The sequence below is a fragment of the Ambystoma mexicanum genome, chromosome 14 (genome assembly GCF_040938575.1).
Source record: "Ambystoma mexicanum isolate Mex_15411 chromosome 14, UKY_AmexF1_1, whole genome shotgun sequence".
In the NCBI taxonomy this organism is placed as follows: Eukaryota; Metazoa; Chordata; class Amphibia; order Caudata; family Ambystomatidae; genus Ambystoma; species Ambystoma mexicanum.
The window spans coordinates 81,743,595-81,757,517 of NC_090940.1; the positions used below are offsets into that span (position 1 = coordinate 81,743,595).

The window sequence follows — 13,923 nt, forward strand, 5'->3', positions numbered from 1 at the left end:
AAAAAGAAGATTTAAAGATTGTTTAAGGAGTGCAAATACATGCTGTTTGATTTGGAATTGTTTGTATATCACATTTTGTAATTTATGTAAGAAGAAAGTCTTTGGCTGATTCATTCAGCATTAAGCTGTGCAGGGGAGGGGAGTGTCCACAGTTTGGACACTTATATTGCTATTTGTGTTACAGCTTTGTGTCAGGGCTGGTATGCCTCCCCTGCTCCCATCTATTTTTTTGAAGTATCTACTTGCTGCCATTGAAGTATTGTGAAACGAAATTGGTGTGCACTGATTGATCGTAGAATGCATATACAGAGTTAGTGAGAGGCCAGGGGAGACATCAAGCCTGCAGACAAGACATTCAAAAGAGGAATAGGCCTGAGTGGGTATGATGGTAGCAAGGACCCACTCAGGTAAGATCAAGGCCTACAATTGGATGGAACGGTGCACAAAAGTCTGGAATTAATTGAATGTTTGTCTTCCTGAAGTATTGACTTGTCTATAGAGCACACTGTTAGATATTGTCCTGGTAATCCAGCATTAGGGCTCTTTTCTACATTGAATAACATTGGAAAATCTGATCCCACCTGCAAAGACAATTCCAAACACCTCAACCAACAAACCTAGAGCTGGACATTCTTCGCTCTTACTGAACATCTATACAACGCCATAGTCTTGATTTATACTTTTGCTGGAAGAGCGCAATGATACTCACCCTTTTTAAAATGGGCGTTGTGACAAATCAGATTTTGTCCTTGAGTTAAAAAGGAAAGGCTCACTCCCATACCTAAATCAAGAAAGGGGTTAAATCTCTCCATCAGGAGCCAGTATATACCCTATTGCTGTATGTATTATTCTACAGTGAATGCCCTCCAAGAAAACAAAACCACTGCGACGAAGAAGCCATTTACTGAGGGGAAAAGGAGTAAAATGTACCTTTTTTAAAACATTTATTTTATTGGGCATTTATAAGGCGCTAATACAGCTAGAATAATGTTTCAAAGCGCCTCAAGGCAAGAAGGCGAGGGGAACAAGGGAACAATCATGATACTAGAGGACAGGATAGAGACAATTAATAAAACAAGACAACAGCGGTCCAAGTAGGCCTTGTGACATTCAGAACTTGTAAGTGCAGAGAAGGAGGGGAAAGAGAAAAAAGGCGGGTGTTAAGTGCGAGGGTGGGGGGCAGGGGAGAAGTGCAAGGCAGCCTATTGCAGAGACAACAGGTAAGTGCCAAGGTGGTGACAGCCCAGGGAGGGGAGGCCAGCTCCCAGACCAATAAGTGCAAACCTGATACAGCTCCAAAGGCAGTATAGGGCCCGAAGGCAAGTGCCAGGAGGTGGCTGATGCTGAAGGCCATTGGGCGGAAGACCAGGACCCTGTAGGACTCGTAAGGTACCTGGTCGCCAATCTCAGCGACTGAGGGGAGCTAGCACGGAAGGGAGAGGGGAAAGGAAGAGGAGAAAATGAGTCTTGAGAAGCTTGCAGAACTTGCGATAATCCAGTTCAAGACATAGAGGGAGAGGGAGGCTGTTCCAAAGGAGGTAGACATCCTAGGAAAGAGATCTTCTGTCGGTTCTCTGCTTGGAGATGCGTTTAACCAGTGGAGAGCCAAGTTGCAGATAACGTGGCCCTTGGCCCCAGACAGCCTTGTGGATGATGCAGATGGATTTTATCTTGATCCTTGCAGCAGCCGGAAGCCATTGGAGAGATTTTGGGGCTGGAGAGATACGGTCTCTGGGCTTGAGACCAAGGATCAGTCGTGCAGCCCTATTCTGGATTAGCTGGAGGGGGGGCGGAGAGAAGAAGGTAGATTAAGGAAGAGGCTGTTCAATAGTCCATCCTGGAGAGTACCAGAGCTCCAGAGACATACTTCTGGGGAAAAGTGAAGCATGGCAGGATGCCACTCAAGAGGTAGAGTTGGAAATGGGCCTTCTTGGCAGGGTCCAAGATGTGAGGAATGACAGAGCCAGGAGTAAAGATAACTCCCACGTTTCTGGTTTCAGAAGAAAGAGAGGGGTGGGAGAGCCCATCGAGGGTGGCCATAGTGACAGGAGAAAAGAAGGAACAGGAGTCCTGATAGGAAGAATCTCGGTCTTGCTGGCATTGAAGCAGAGATCACCAAGACTGGATGGAGGACAGGCAATCGGGAATGACGGAGGAAGTCGGAGATGCAGAGGGTAGTCTGAATAAGAGTTGGGTTTCATCTACATAACACTGGAAGTGTGGGTAGAAGGTGGAGATAAGGTGTGCAAGATGGGTGACCTAGGTGTTACTGAGCCAAGGGGAACGGATAGAGCCCTGGGGAATGCCACAAGTGGAGATAGAGAGAGGTGAGGAGAAAGATCCCAGGATAACCTGGGAGAGATGGTCAGTGAGGAGGGAGGTCTGCCAGTCCAGTGCCTGTTCCGAGATACCAAGGGTATCATGGAGCCGTTTTATGAGGATGGGAGTGGTTGACTGTGTCAAAAGTAAAGGAGAGATCGAGTAGAATGAGAACAGCTGAGGACTTGGAGTCAAGGGATGCAAGCAATTCTTCACGGGTGTTCAGGAGAGCAGTTTCCCTGCCAATGGATGCTCGTAATCCAGATTGGTCGTCGTGCAGGCACCCAACACGTTGAGTATGCTGGGGGAAGACCAACTTCTCCAGAAGTTTCCCAAGGAAGGGAGTGAAAGAGATCGGGCGGTAATTAGCCAGACACAAGGGGTGGGCGGAAGCCTTTTTCAGGCAGGGGTGCACAAGGGAGTGCTTGAGGGAATAGGGTAAGGACCCAGTGGCAAGAGTGATTACAAATATCAGCGAGAGCAGGGGCAAGAGAGCAGATATTGTCCTTCATAGTTCAGGAAGAACAGGGGGAGACCTATTTGGAAGAGACCTTCAGAGAGCGGACAGCTCGGTGACCTTGTCCGATGTGATAGAGAAGGGGGCAATGGTGGTTTGGGGAGGAGGAGGGGCTTAGGGAGGAAGAGGGAGAACTCGGGATGTCCTGAGTTTTAGCAGTGAAGCGAGTGGCCAGTGCAGTGAAGAGGGCATGGGAGGGAAGAGGTGAGGTAGAGACTGCAGATGGATTGGCTAGTTCCTGGCAGATTTTAAAGAGTTAAGCCGTGTTGTTAGAAGCTCCAGAGACGCGGGCCTGAATGTGAGCCCTCTTCTTGGACGGAATGGGGAGACAATATTGCTTTTGGAGAAGGAAGTAGGCCAGTTTTTGGAGAAGGCGTTAGGCCAGTGTATCAGAGGATGAGCTTGAGGTCTGCCCCATCCGTGCAGCAGCTCTAAACTTGCGTTTCAAGGCTGCTAGATCAGAGTCGTGCCAAGTGTTATGCTTGGTGGCAGGTTTAAGACAGATCCCCATTACAGGGTCAAGAATATTGTAGGTATTGGGAGGAGGGGGTGTGAATGTGGAAGCAGAGGCAGCAACGGACACACGTTTCATCGGGCGGATGTCTGAAAAAAGGCTGGCAGAGCTGGGGGAGGTTCAGTCAGAGGGCCGAGCGGTCCCAGGTGGGAGGGAAGGAGGGAGTGGTCAGACCAGGAGAGCGGGGTAGAGGGCAAAAGATCACAATGGATGAAGGCATTGAGGGTGTGTCCAGCAGGTTGGGTAGGACTGGAGAGGAGAATAGAGAGGGAGGTAGAGAGATTGAGAGGTTCAGAGGTCACAGAAAAGAGTGGAGGCTGAGATTGAAGAATTCAGGTGGATGTTGAAGTCATCCAGGAGGAGGAGCTTGGAGGTAGAAGTAAGGAGAGAGGAGGAGAAATTGCCCCATTCTGAGAGGAAAGAGGAGATGGGGGGCAGGGAGTCTGTAGATGGGTGGCAATGGTCGAAGGAAGTTGGAGAGATGCCCAGCTTGCAGACCAGGCTTTCAAAGGAGGAGTAGGGTTGGGTGGGTATGAGGGAAGAAGGGACCCACTCAAGGAATATCAAGGCTACTCCACCGCCAGCATGGTTGGGATGAGGCTTCGAGGTCATCTTGTAGCCATCGGGGAGAGAAGGCAAAAGCAGTGACTGAGCTGGCATTGAACCACGTCTCAGTGAGAGCAAGGCTTTCTAGGTCAGTCTCCAAGGAGGAGGCAGATATCGAAAGAATGTTTGGTAGTGGAGAGAGCATTAAGTGTGGCTAAGTGAAGCCAGTCACCAACTTTCAAGGTTTTCGGAGGAGGGGTTCAGGGGGCGATATGCCTGTCTGAGGTCGTGAAGGAGGTGCCGATGGAGAAGGAGAGATAGCAGGAGCGGGAAGGAAGTTGATGAGAGATGGCAGGTGCCGGTTAAAGAGGAGGAGATTGGGTTGAGGCCCCTGCACCATGAAAGTGCCATTGTGATGGAAATCAATGATGCACCTCGGATAAGAAGCCAGCCAAGTGATCTTCCAATCTAGTGCACCATTAATGGGTGAGTAAGAGAAAGGGAGGAAAGTGGAGATCAGACGTGGAGTCCATAGGTCTGGAGAGGGGACAGAAAAGAGAATATCTGTCTGGAAGTGGCGCTGACATAGGTGTCTGCGATAAGTAAACCAGGATTACAAGAAAGGAGATCTTTTTTTTTTAACTTTGTCCTTCCAGACTTGGTGATGGAATAGCAGTAAAGAGTAGATGGGGAAAGATGGAGAGAGCCATAGAGGAAGGTAGAGAGGGGAGTAAAGGGACAGGAGTAGATACTGCACAGTCACAAGACAACTCACCAGCCGGCCTAGTAGCAGGGGGTAGAGGGCAATTTAACAGAAACCTGGAATTGACTGTGGAAAAAAGAGCACTAAAATAGTACAAAATGGGAAATGCAACAATTTAAAAAGCATGCCTAAATTTGACAATAGGGGGAATGTCTCCCTTCCCTGGCCTTACTCAGACACTGTTTATTAGCCCCTCCAGTGGCTCAGTTAGGCAGACCTGCCAGGTGCTGCCGCAAGTAAGATGCACAGTTGAGGAAATCCCCTCATTCAGCTGCAGGTCCCTGACCCGTTCCCTTTCGCTCTGTTAGACCTCTACTATATCTGGTTCACTATCCTGCCAGGTATAGTACTTGGTTCAAACTTTCATATATTTTTAGTTCTGGGTCCCAGGCCCTCTTAAAATGGTTTGTTTCCGCTGTGGACCCGTGCAGCCCTGTACCTTCAGTAGGGGCTTTTTGGTCCTTTTTGTCGGTTTCGGTCTTCCCCAAGGCTTCCGACCTCTCTCTCGGGTTCATCGTTCTTCGTGCTGCCTCCCGTGGCTCTGCAACACTTCACTAGAGCCGGCTGCACATCCCTGCTCGGCCATATGTTTTGGCAAGGTCTTGTGCCTGGCTTTTGTTTTCTGTTCTCGGTCTGCTTGTGCATGGCGGACCAGAAAGGAGTGCCACAGTTCCTCCAAGTGCGTCCTGGTCAGCAGCTTCAGCTTCTCAGTTTGCGGTATGGGTGCTTCGCTTGCAGTGCCTCTAATGAGGGTCTGACAGCTGTCAGTCCTTCCTCCGTCTTTAAGCCACTGGGCATTCAAAAGCTAGAAAGTTCAATCCAATTCTGATGAGGATTCATGCTGGTTCTGTACCTCCTCCTCCTCGTCCCAGTACTTTGCAACAGGCATTGTGAGGGGTCAGAAATGCGAGACATACACAAGGGTAAAGTATTCTCAATGTTTGCCATTTATTCAAAATAAAAAGGGGTTTTGATAAATGCCTAACTTTCACTAACCTAATAGAGAGGTCCCTGCCTAGCTTGACCTAGTGTCCAAAATATCTGTGCCCCTCACACATGAATACAATTAGACAAGGAAAATATGGCTGACTTTTTGTTCAACAAAACAGTTTTGTAATTCAAACTCAAATGTTCTTGAAAGCACGCCTTGCGACTAGGGTTGTATTCCCTTTCCCCTCGATCAATTCAGGAATACTTAAATTACAGTTCTGGTCCAACGAAGTTCTGTTCAAGGACACAGAAAAGTCTTTTTCAACCACTGTCTCTTAGAGTTACCACAAATGCCCTTTTCTCCACAGCTAGTTTGTAATAAGTCAATGTCTTCCACAATATGCCTCTTGAAAGTATGATTGATTTTCTTACCAAAACACATGTTCAAAACCAAATGCCATGGTTCTGTTACCATGTACCTTTTTTCTTCAAAGAAACGACTTCTTGTCAAAATAGCCCTTCAATCCTTCTCAATACTTCATCTTGAAATAAAACTTGTTTGTCAGGATAGCAAAAAGCAACTATGTCCCAGTGATACTATTGCTTCTCAAACAAATGATACAGTACATGAATTCTGTTAGTACAACAAAGGTTCTTTCCACATATCTTTCTGCCACAAATATATCAAACCACCATCTTCTTTCCTGGTCCACTCTCCTGTCAGGACTAACGACTATAAGCCCTTTTCTGGTATACTCGCCTGCCAGGAAGATGACTCCGACACCTAAATTAAAACTTGGTGGTAATCTTGAGTCCAGTATTCTTCACACCAGCTTTTTAGTTTGGTGTCAGTTTCTTGGCTGTTGGCAATGTGAGATACAAGTATATCTCTGAAAAGGGGATTCATGCTTTGGTTGCTTTATTAAGAATTTCTCACAATTTATTGGCTGATGGTAATGCTGTCTATGAGCTTTTCCCAGTGGTTTTCTTTATATTGTATACCTGTAGCCTCTTGGCTGTGGATAGTACTGATTATAAACGTTCCACTCTTGTAGTGCCTTTATGAGGGAACTTTCTTCTTTGCCACATAACTTTTTGTTTTCAACTATTCAGCATTCAGTAATAAAAGTTTTGCTTTTATTTGTCAATTGTTCGGTTTTCAAAATTATTTCTTTTGTAACCGCTTTTGTGTACGGAGCCCCTGGGGTCGCCATTCACACTCGGCCAACTCACTGGTTCTCTGCGGCGGATTCCTCTTAATGTTAGGCTTTGCGGCGGTCCTTCAGTGTTCGGTCTGCTTTCTCTTCCGCATCTGCAAGCCTCTTATAAGTTGCGTGTCTGTTTTTGAGAGTGCTGGCCACAGGAGAAGAAGCCCACAGCAGGTTTCTAGTGGTGATCTTACTGGATTCATAACAGCATTCACTGGAGTCAACCCTGCTCTTCCTCGTCGCAGTAATGGGGTTTTAACTGATCTTACAAACATGCATAGGAGAGGATATTTGATTAGAGGAAGTTCAGGAAGCGGGTGCAAAAAGAGGTGTGTGATTGTTGGGAAAAGCGCATCTGCCCACAATGTCCTCCCTGTACCCCAGAGGGGGAATTCCTACCCATGAGATCCTCCCGCTGAGTTCCACCCTCAGGGGGACTATCGGGTAGCGGCCTCACATCCCTGGTCTCATGGAAAGGGTCTCCCTGTTGGGGAGAAGTGACATCACAGGATTTGTCACACTCCCTTTTTCAGTTGGAAGCAAAATTCATTTTTAGGGAGAAAAATATTTTTTAACCCCATATCTTTATGTACTCTTTTTACTTATTTGCAGTTAGTAATTCCTGTACATTAAAATAAGCATTTGTATGTTTCTGTGGCACTGGATATGCATAGAATAGCTGTTCATTGGTTACCAGTCAGACAACAGATCAACTTTAAAGCCCTTTCTATCACTCATCGCTGCCTCTCTAATTCTGCCCCTCCCTACCTAGTGCAGAGAATCTCCAAGAATAACTCGTCAAGACTTAAAAGACCTATCTTCAGCCACAGACTAGCCACCCCATGCTTTAGACATACCAGAGCTGGAGGCTCTAGCTTTCCAGTAATTGCCACCGGTCTATTGAATAACCTTCCTCTCCACCTATGGTCTGAGTCTTTGTACTTGCCTTTCAGAAAACAATTTCAGAAACCAATTAAAAACTATTGTTTTCCATTGAACCTTGACAATTCACCTCCCCATGCTCCCCTCCCGCCCCCCTCCCTCGTCCCCTGCAACCAGCACCTTGGGTTTTGCGCCCTTTATACATGTAAAAATAAATACATAAAAATAAACTGCCTTGCTGGCATCGCTGACAAAAACCTTAATGGAGCTGTGTGGCTAGTCGGAAGGGTACGGGTTTGTTTTTTTCCTATTTGTCTGTTTTTATATAGTAAAAGTGTCTGCCTATTGTATTTCTTTGCTTAAATGAAACAATGGCTGAAAAAAATCGAAAACGCAAACGCAGCCATTATTTGGAGGAGTGGGCAAAGTTACAAAAGAGTGAGGGAGCCCCTCTACTGAGATCGAACATGGGTTCAATACTCTCTTCTATGGAATTTCCTCCACTCAGGAGGGTAACAACCACGTTTTAGCTCACTGTACCCTTCAGAGAGGAGAAATATCCGATTGCATATCGGTCTTTTGTCCTACCCACAAAGGCAGTCCAGCTCCGAAAAATTAGGCAAATCTCTACTCTGAACAAGAATCGTATCGGCAATCCAGACAAGTGTTTCCGCCTAGTCGGCCTCATCAGTGAGGTGAAGCTGAACCGCTCTAAGACACAGTTGAGCAAGTTGTCCACTTCTGGATTACCCTGGGTTATTTAGGGTGAAACCCCAAGTTTTGCCAAGTTACAAAAGTGTGGGAGCCCCCTCTACTGAGAACGAACATTGGTCAAATACCCTGTTCTGACATTTCTTCAACTCAGGAGGGTCTACCGCACCTCGCTCCTCTCGAACCTCTACATCACTAGGCTTAAATCCGCGGTCGATACCATCGCCCCACTCCTGCCAAAAAAAGGCAAACCAGTAGGACATATTCATGCCTGGTTCACCCCAGACCTCCTTGAACTCTGCTTCAGCAAACGTATTGCGGAATCCAACTGGAAAAATAGAAACAACTTCAGACTCCCTAAGAGTAGAATTCTCAAAGCCTGCTAAACTCTACTAACACGCTATCATCCACTTCAAAGCTACAGCATTCAACACGAGAATAGCTCATGCCAAATCTGACACCAGAGAACTGATCACTTTCCTTAAAGAATTGGATGCCCTCATCTCCCTACCATCTGCCCTTAAAGTCCAGGCTTGGTGTACTAACATTCAGAACGCCATGATCTTATAAATGGAATCTCTCCACAATAACATTATTTGCAAAAGACTGACCCTGAAACAATCCCAATTGACCACTGTCCACACAACCTCTCCTACACCCAATAGGCTCAGCTTCGCCCTGTTTTGCTTTAGAAAAGTCACAGAATGAGAAACCCTTCCTGTCTTGAAGAGCGCCGAACCCTCATGATGGAAAGGAGATATCTGGCCAGCCCCTCTCATCAAAGACTGTGCAGAAACTCTAGCGCTCTTCATCACAGCATTCATGAATGCCTCCCTTGAGGCTGGAGCAGTGTCCTCCAGTCTCGAGGAAGGCTGGGTTCCACCGTTATTCAAAAAACCCACTCTCGACATCACCCTCCGCAACAACTACTGGCCGATCACCACTGTCCCCCTTTTTTCCTCAAAATTTTAGATATCGGTGTATTTGTCCAAATTCAACATCGCCTACAATCGAACCAGATCCTAGGTATCTGCAAGTCCAGGCCATGGCACAGAGTCGGCTCCCTTAGACCTCAAAAACCAAATTGATGAGATCAGGGACGAAGGGAAGCCAGCCCTACTCCTCCTTCTGGACCTATCTGCTGCCTTCGACCTGGTCGACCATAAAATACTCTACTACCATCTGACCACTGCAGATCCCTTCCCTCAAGAAGCCACAACATGGCTTCTTCCTTCTTAGATTGCAGAGTAATGAGTCTTTGCTGTCACCACAAGGGCTCCCCTCGTACCAATCAAATATGGAGTACCTAAAGGATCCTGCGTCCCACCCACTCTATAACCCATTTACGAAGCCCCTCTTTGATCTCCTTGACTCCCTCTGCATAGCCTACACCAACTATGTTGGCTACCTGCAAATCCTTCTGCCCATCTCTAGTAACTACCCGAAGGACGCTGACAGCAAGCCTATTCGACCATCCAACCTTGGATGGCAATGTAGGGACTATGCCTAAATCATGAAAAGACTGAGCTCCTAATAGTCGGACCCTCAACGGTTTAAAAAAAAAAAAACTTGATTCTAGGTATGCAGCTTTAAACATTGACTGCACTTTGATTAGTCTCCCCTGCAGTTAAAACCCTGGGGGTCTACCTCAATGCTACCCTATCCTTGACTCGCCAAGTAAATGCCATTTCCTCTTCAGCAGCCTACACTACCAAATTAAGCCGCCAGACCATTCCTCTCCACTGAGAGTTGCCTTACTATTGCTCGGGAGGTGGTTGGCGCCAGGCTTGACTACTGCAATGCTCTTTTCACTGGCACCTCGGCACACAGTCCAGAAACTACAGACGATCCAAAACAACTCTCTACGAACTGCACCAAACATCTCTAAATCTGAACATATTACTGCCACCCGGAGAGCCGTTCACTGGCTCCCATTCCAAGAAAGAATTATGTTCAAGACCCTCTCCATCACACACAAATGCAACTCTAGAGCCGCCCCTCTGTACATGTCCCAGAAAATCACCAAAACACCTCCTCCGGGCCTACAATAACTATGTACTCTCACTGGTTAGTCCAGCCCAGAGTCGAACGATCCAAAGCTGGAGGTTCCAGCTTTTCCTCGATTGCAGCCAAATGCTAGAACTCCCTACCACATGCGCTAAGAGTGGAAGAATCGTACTGGGCTTTCTGCAAAACACTTAAAACCTGGCTGTTTACTTAACTGTGTATGCCCCAGTGATCTCCCTCTTCACTGTCTCCTGTAACACTCGACCTCATGTAATGGTCTTCTGCATATTCCTAAATTGCAACTCTAATCTGTATGCTTATCTCCTCCAAGTGCCCTCGGGCTACATGTAACTGGTATCTGTAACAGTGCTTCGATGCCTCTTGGCTTTTGTGTGCTCTATAAATGACAAAATAAACTAGCTGTGAGAACATCAGATTGTGACGAAGGAAAGGTTGGGGGTAAAAGACCAGGGAACCAAAACAAGACTACAAAAAACAAAGGGGACATAAAGGTGAATGTGAATCAAATGTAAGGGTGAGAAGTAGGGGGTCCCGAGTTGAAGGCAAGGAAAAACATAAAACAAAAGCACAAATGGGCGGGCAGATAAAAAGAACAAACGTAAAATAGCGCAAAAAAACATCTTTAGCCAAAATGGCAGTTTCCATTAGACTATGTTCTGCTACTGAATTATCTGGAGGTGCGTCCTTCAGTAGTAAATGTGGGGATACGCGTTCTATGCAGCTCAACATCTGAGCATGGGAGAGGAAAGGGTGACCTGTGTGTAGGTGTAGCTGAACGGAAAGAGTTAAAGTGGACTTTTTGCTTCTTGGGAGGTTTGACAGATGTGCCACTCTACTGCATGGAATGTGGACCTGTAGTTCAGGCTGTTTTAATGGAATACTGCAACGTTATTAGTTCTGCGGTTTGGCGTTATTTAGTCCACACAGTGTTCACAGGCTTCTGTACGCTGGGGTAGGACTACAATTAGTGTTTTTAATGCCTTTTACCCACAGCGAGTACCAAAATGCAAGACAGTAGTCTGTTATGTTTCCATGTATTTAATGTTGATGCCTGTGTGTTTCCACCTTGTGTTCACTTTTTGCCGATTTCAAATCACTTTTTCTCTCAACAGTGTTTCTAAGTACAGAGCTCCAGGCGCTACAGATTTCAAAGAACAAACGACCGGCAGACACCCCGAAAAGTAACACAGCACTTCTCGAAGCCCAAGCTATTTCAGACATTCTAGGGTTGCCCAAAGATGCTTCTGCAGATATGCAGTCTTTACTTGCCAAAGTGGAGACAAAGGTACGTGATGCCTGACCGCATGTGTGTAGTGAGTATGATGGTTTTAAGGCGCAACTCAAACAGGTTCAGCTGGGGATTTGGTAGTTTCTTTGGGAGATTGTCGGGTTATATATTGTTGTTTGTAGACTTCCGTTAAGCACTCCACTTCTCCCACTGTTACGCCAATAACTGTCCCCTCTGCTGTGTGGCCATTTACACACAAGCGGTAAAAACTGAGTATGTATACCCACTCACCAGGACATTTTCTAACACTCCTCCCTCCTCTTCGGCCCCCCCCCCCCCCCCCGACCCCCCCTAATACCCCAAATGCCACCCCACCATTTCCCAAATTCAGGTCTGGAACTGAAAAGCCTGCGGGTGAGGGGAGAAATGTGTGGGGTTGGAACTGAATAAGCAACGTGCAACTGTTTGGCACTTCATTACCCCATAAAATCTATGTTGGAGTCTGACAGCAGGAGCAATTTTAATTGGGAAGGAGACTGAGGCAGCCCTGTACAAATTATGGGTAGAATATTGGCTGTGGTGCTGGTGGGAGAGGAGTTGGGCAAAATGGGAGATTGGTGGGGCTGGTGAGCAGTAACTGCAGTCAACGCTTTTTTAAAATTAATTTTATTTTTTTATTTATAGAGCGCACTAGCAGCCCAGAGGCATCGAGGTGCTGGTCCAATGAAATAGCTTAGCTACATGGCACACAAAGGTTGCTACTGGTTACAGAGAGCGTAGTGTTATGGTGCAGACAATACAATAATTTCTTTTAGTTACTTGCATTATTAGTGGATACTGTGAGTGGACAGTACCCTGTCATCGGCAGAAGGTTCATGCAGAGAGCATGGTCTTGATCTCTTTGCGGAAGGCTAGGTGCGAAGTAATTCCTCTAAGGTGAGATGGTAGAGCATTCCAGTGGGAGGCCTCAATAAATGGGAAGGTTGCGCCTCTGGTGCGTGTTCAATGACCTTGGGTACTGTGATTCTGTTGGTGTATAGGGTTCTGGTGGGTTTGGCGGTGTGTGGTCTGGAGACTCTGAGAGAGATACAAGGGGACTGTGTCGTGCAGGCATTTGTGTGTGAGGGCAAGGGTTTTGAAGATGACACTTTCTTTAACCGGGAACCAATGGGCTTGTTTCCTGACAGCTGTTATATGGCTTCTTTTGGGGATGCCAATGGCCTCCCTGATGCATTGTTTTGGACAACCTCGAGTTTTTCAATGTTTTTGGTGGATGTGCCGGCCAGGAGGGCATTAAGTAATCAAGCTGGGATCAGATTATGGCTCTGGCTATGGTTAAGCAGTTTTGCTGAGAGAGGAAGGGTCTGGCGGCAGTGAGTAGTTTGGAGTGGTAGGCTGCTGCGGAAGCTATGGCGTTGACCTGTCTTGACATGGATAGGTTGGAGTCCAAATAGACACCTAGTGTTTTAACGGTTTGGGAGACAGAGTTGAACATTGTCGATGGTGAAGGTGTTATATGTTTCATTAAGTTTACTTGGGGTTTCTGGGGAACCAATTAGAAGTTCAGTTTTTTCCCCATTTAGACAAAGCCAGTTAGCCGCCATCCATGTTTGCATGTGGCGTAGATTGAGTTGAGGGTTTTAGTATCAGATTTGTAGTCTCCTGAGAGTGGGAGGAGTACCTGCGTGTCGTCTGTGTAATTTGTGTGTGTTGCGTAGGGAGTAAGTATGTGGAATAATGGCCTGGTGAACATGTTGTACAGGGTATGGAAAATGCAGGAGCCCTGCGGGACACCGCATTTGATGATGTTGGGGTGTGCGCAGGCTTGGTCGGAGAAGACTTTCATGGCTCTCTTTGAGGAATGAGGTGATCCATGCTGTGGCATTGGGGGAGAAGTTAGCAGCAGAGGATAAGTGATGGCAAAGGGTGTCATGGTCCCGAGGTCAAACGTTGCCGACAGGTCTAGGCGGAGGAGGAGGGCTGGTTTGCCCTAGTCTGTCATCCATTTGATTCTTAAGGTTTAGCGGGGCTTTTTCGGTCCCCTTACCTGGGTGGAAGCCAGACTGGTGGAGACAGAGAAGTTTATTAGCTTCTAGGAACTTTTGTACTCGGAGATATGCTGCTTTGTCCAAGACCTTTTGTAAAGATGGGCCTGCAATTCCCTGGGTTGGTTGGGCCAAGCAAGGGTTTCTTTAGGAGAGGGCGTACCCAAGCTTCCTTGAGGCTGGTTGGAACATGCCCAGTGGCAAAGGAGGCATTGATGAATGCAATGAGAAA

The 13,923-nt window shown here is 46.8% G+C and overlaps 1 protein-coding gene across 1 annotated transcript in view; it reads left to right on the forward strand.

The window, feature by feature from the left end:
• The window catches only part of FAM98B (family with sequence similarity 98 member B), a 308,354-nt gene that overhangs the window by 81,216 nt on the left and 213,215 nt on the right, over positions 1 to 13,923 (forward strand). Inside the window, exon 4 of the mRNA XM_069638554.1 lies at positions 11,531 to 11,703. Within this exon, the coding sequence (XP_069494655.1) occupies positions 11,531 to 11,703 (173 nt within the window). The remainder of the gene's footprint in view (positions 1 to 11,530; positions 11,704 to 13,923) is intronic.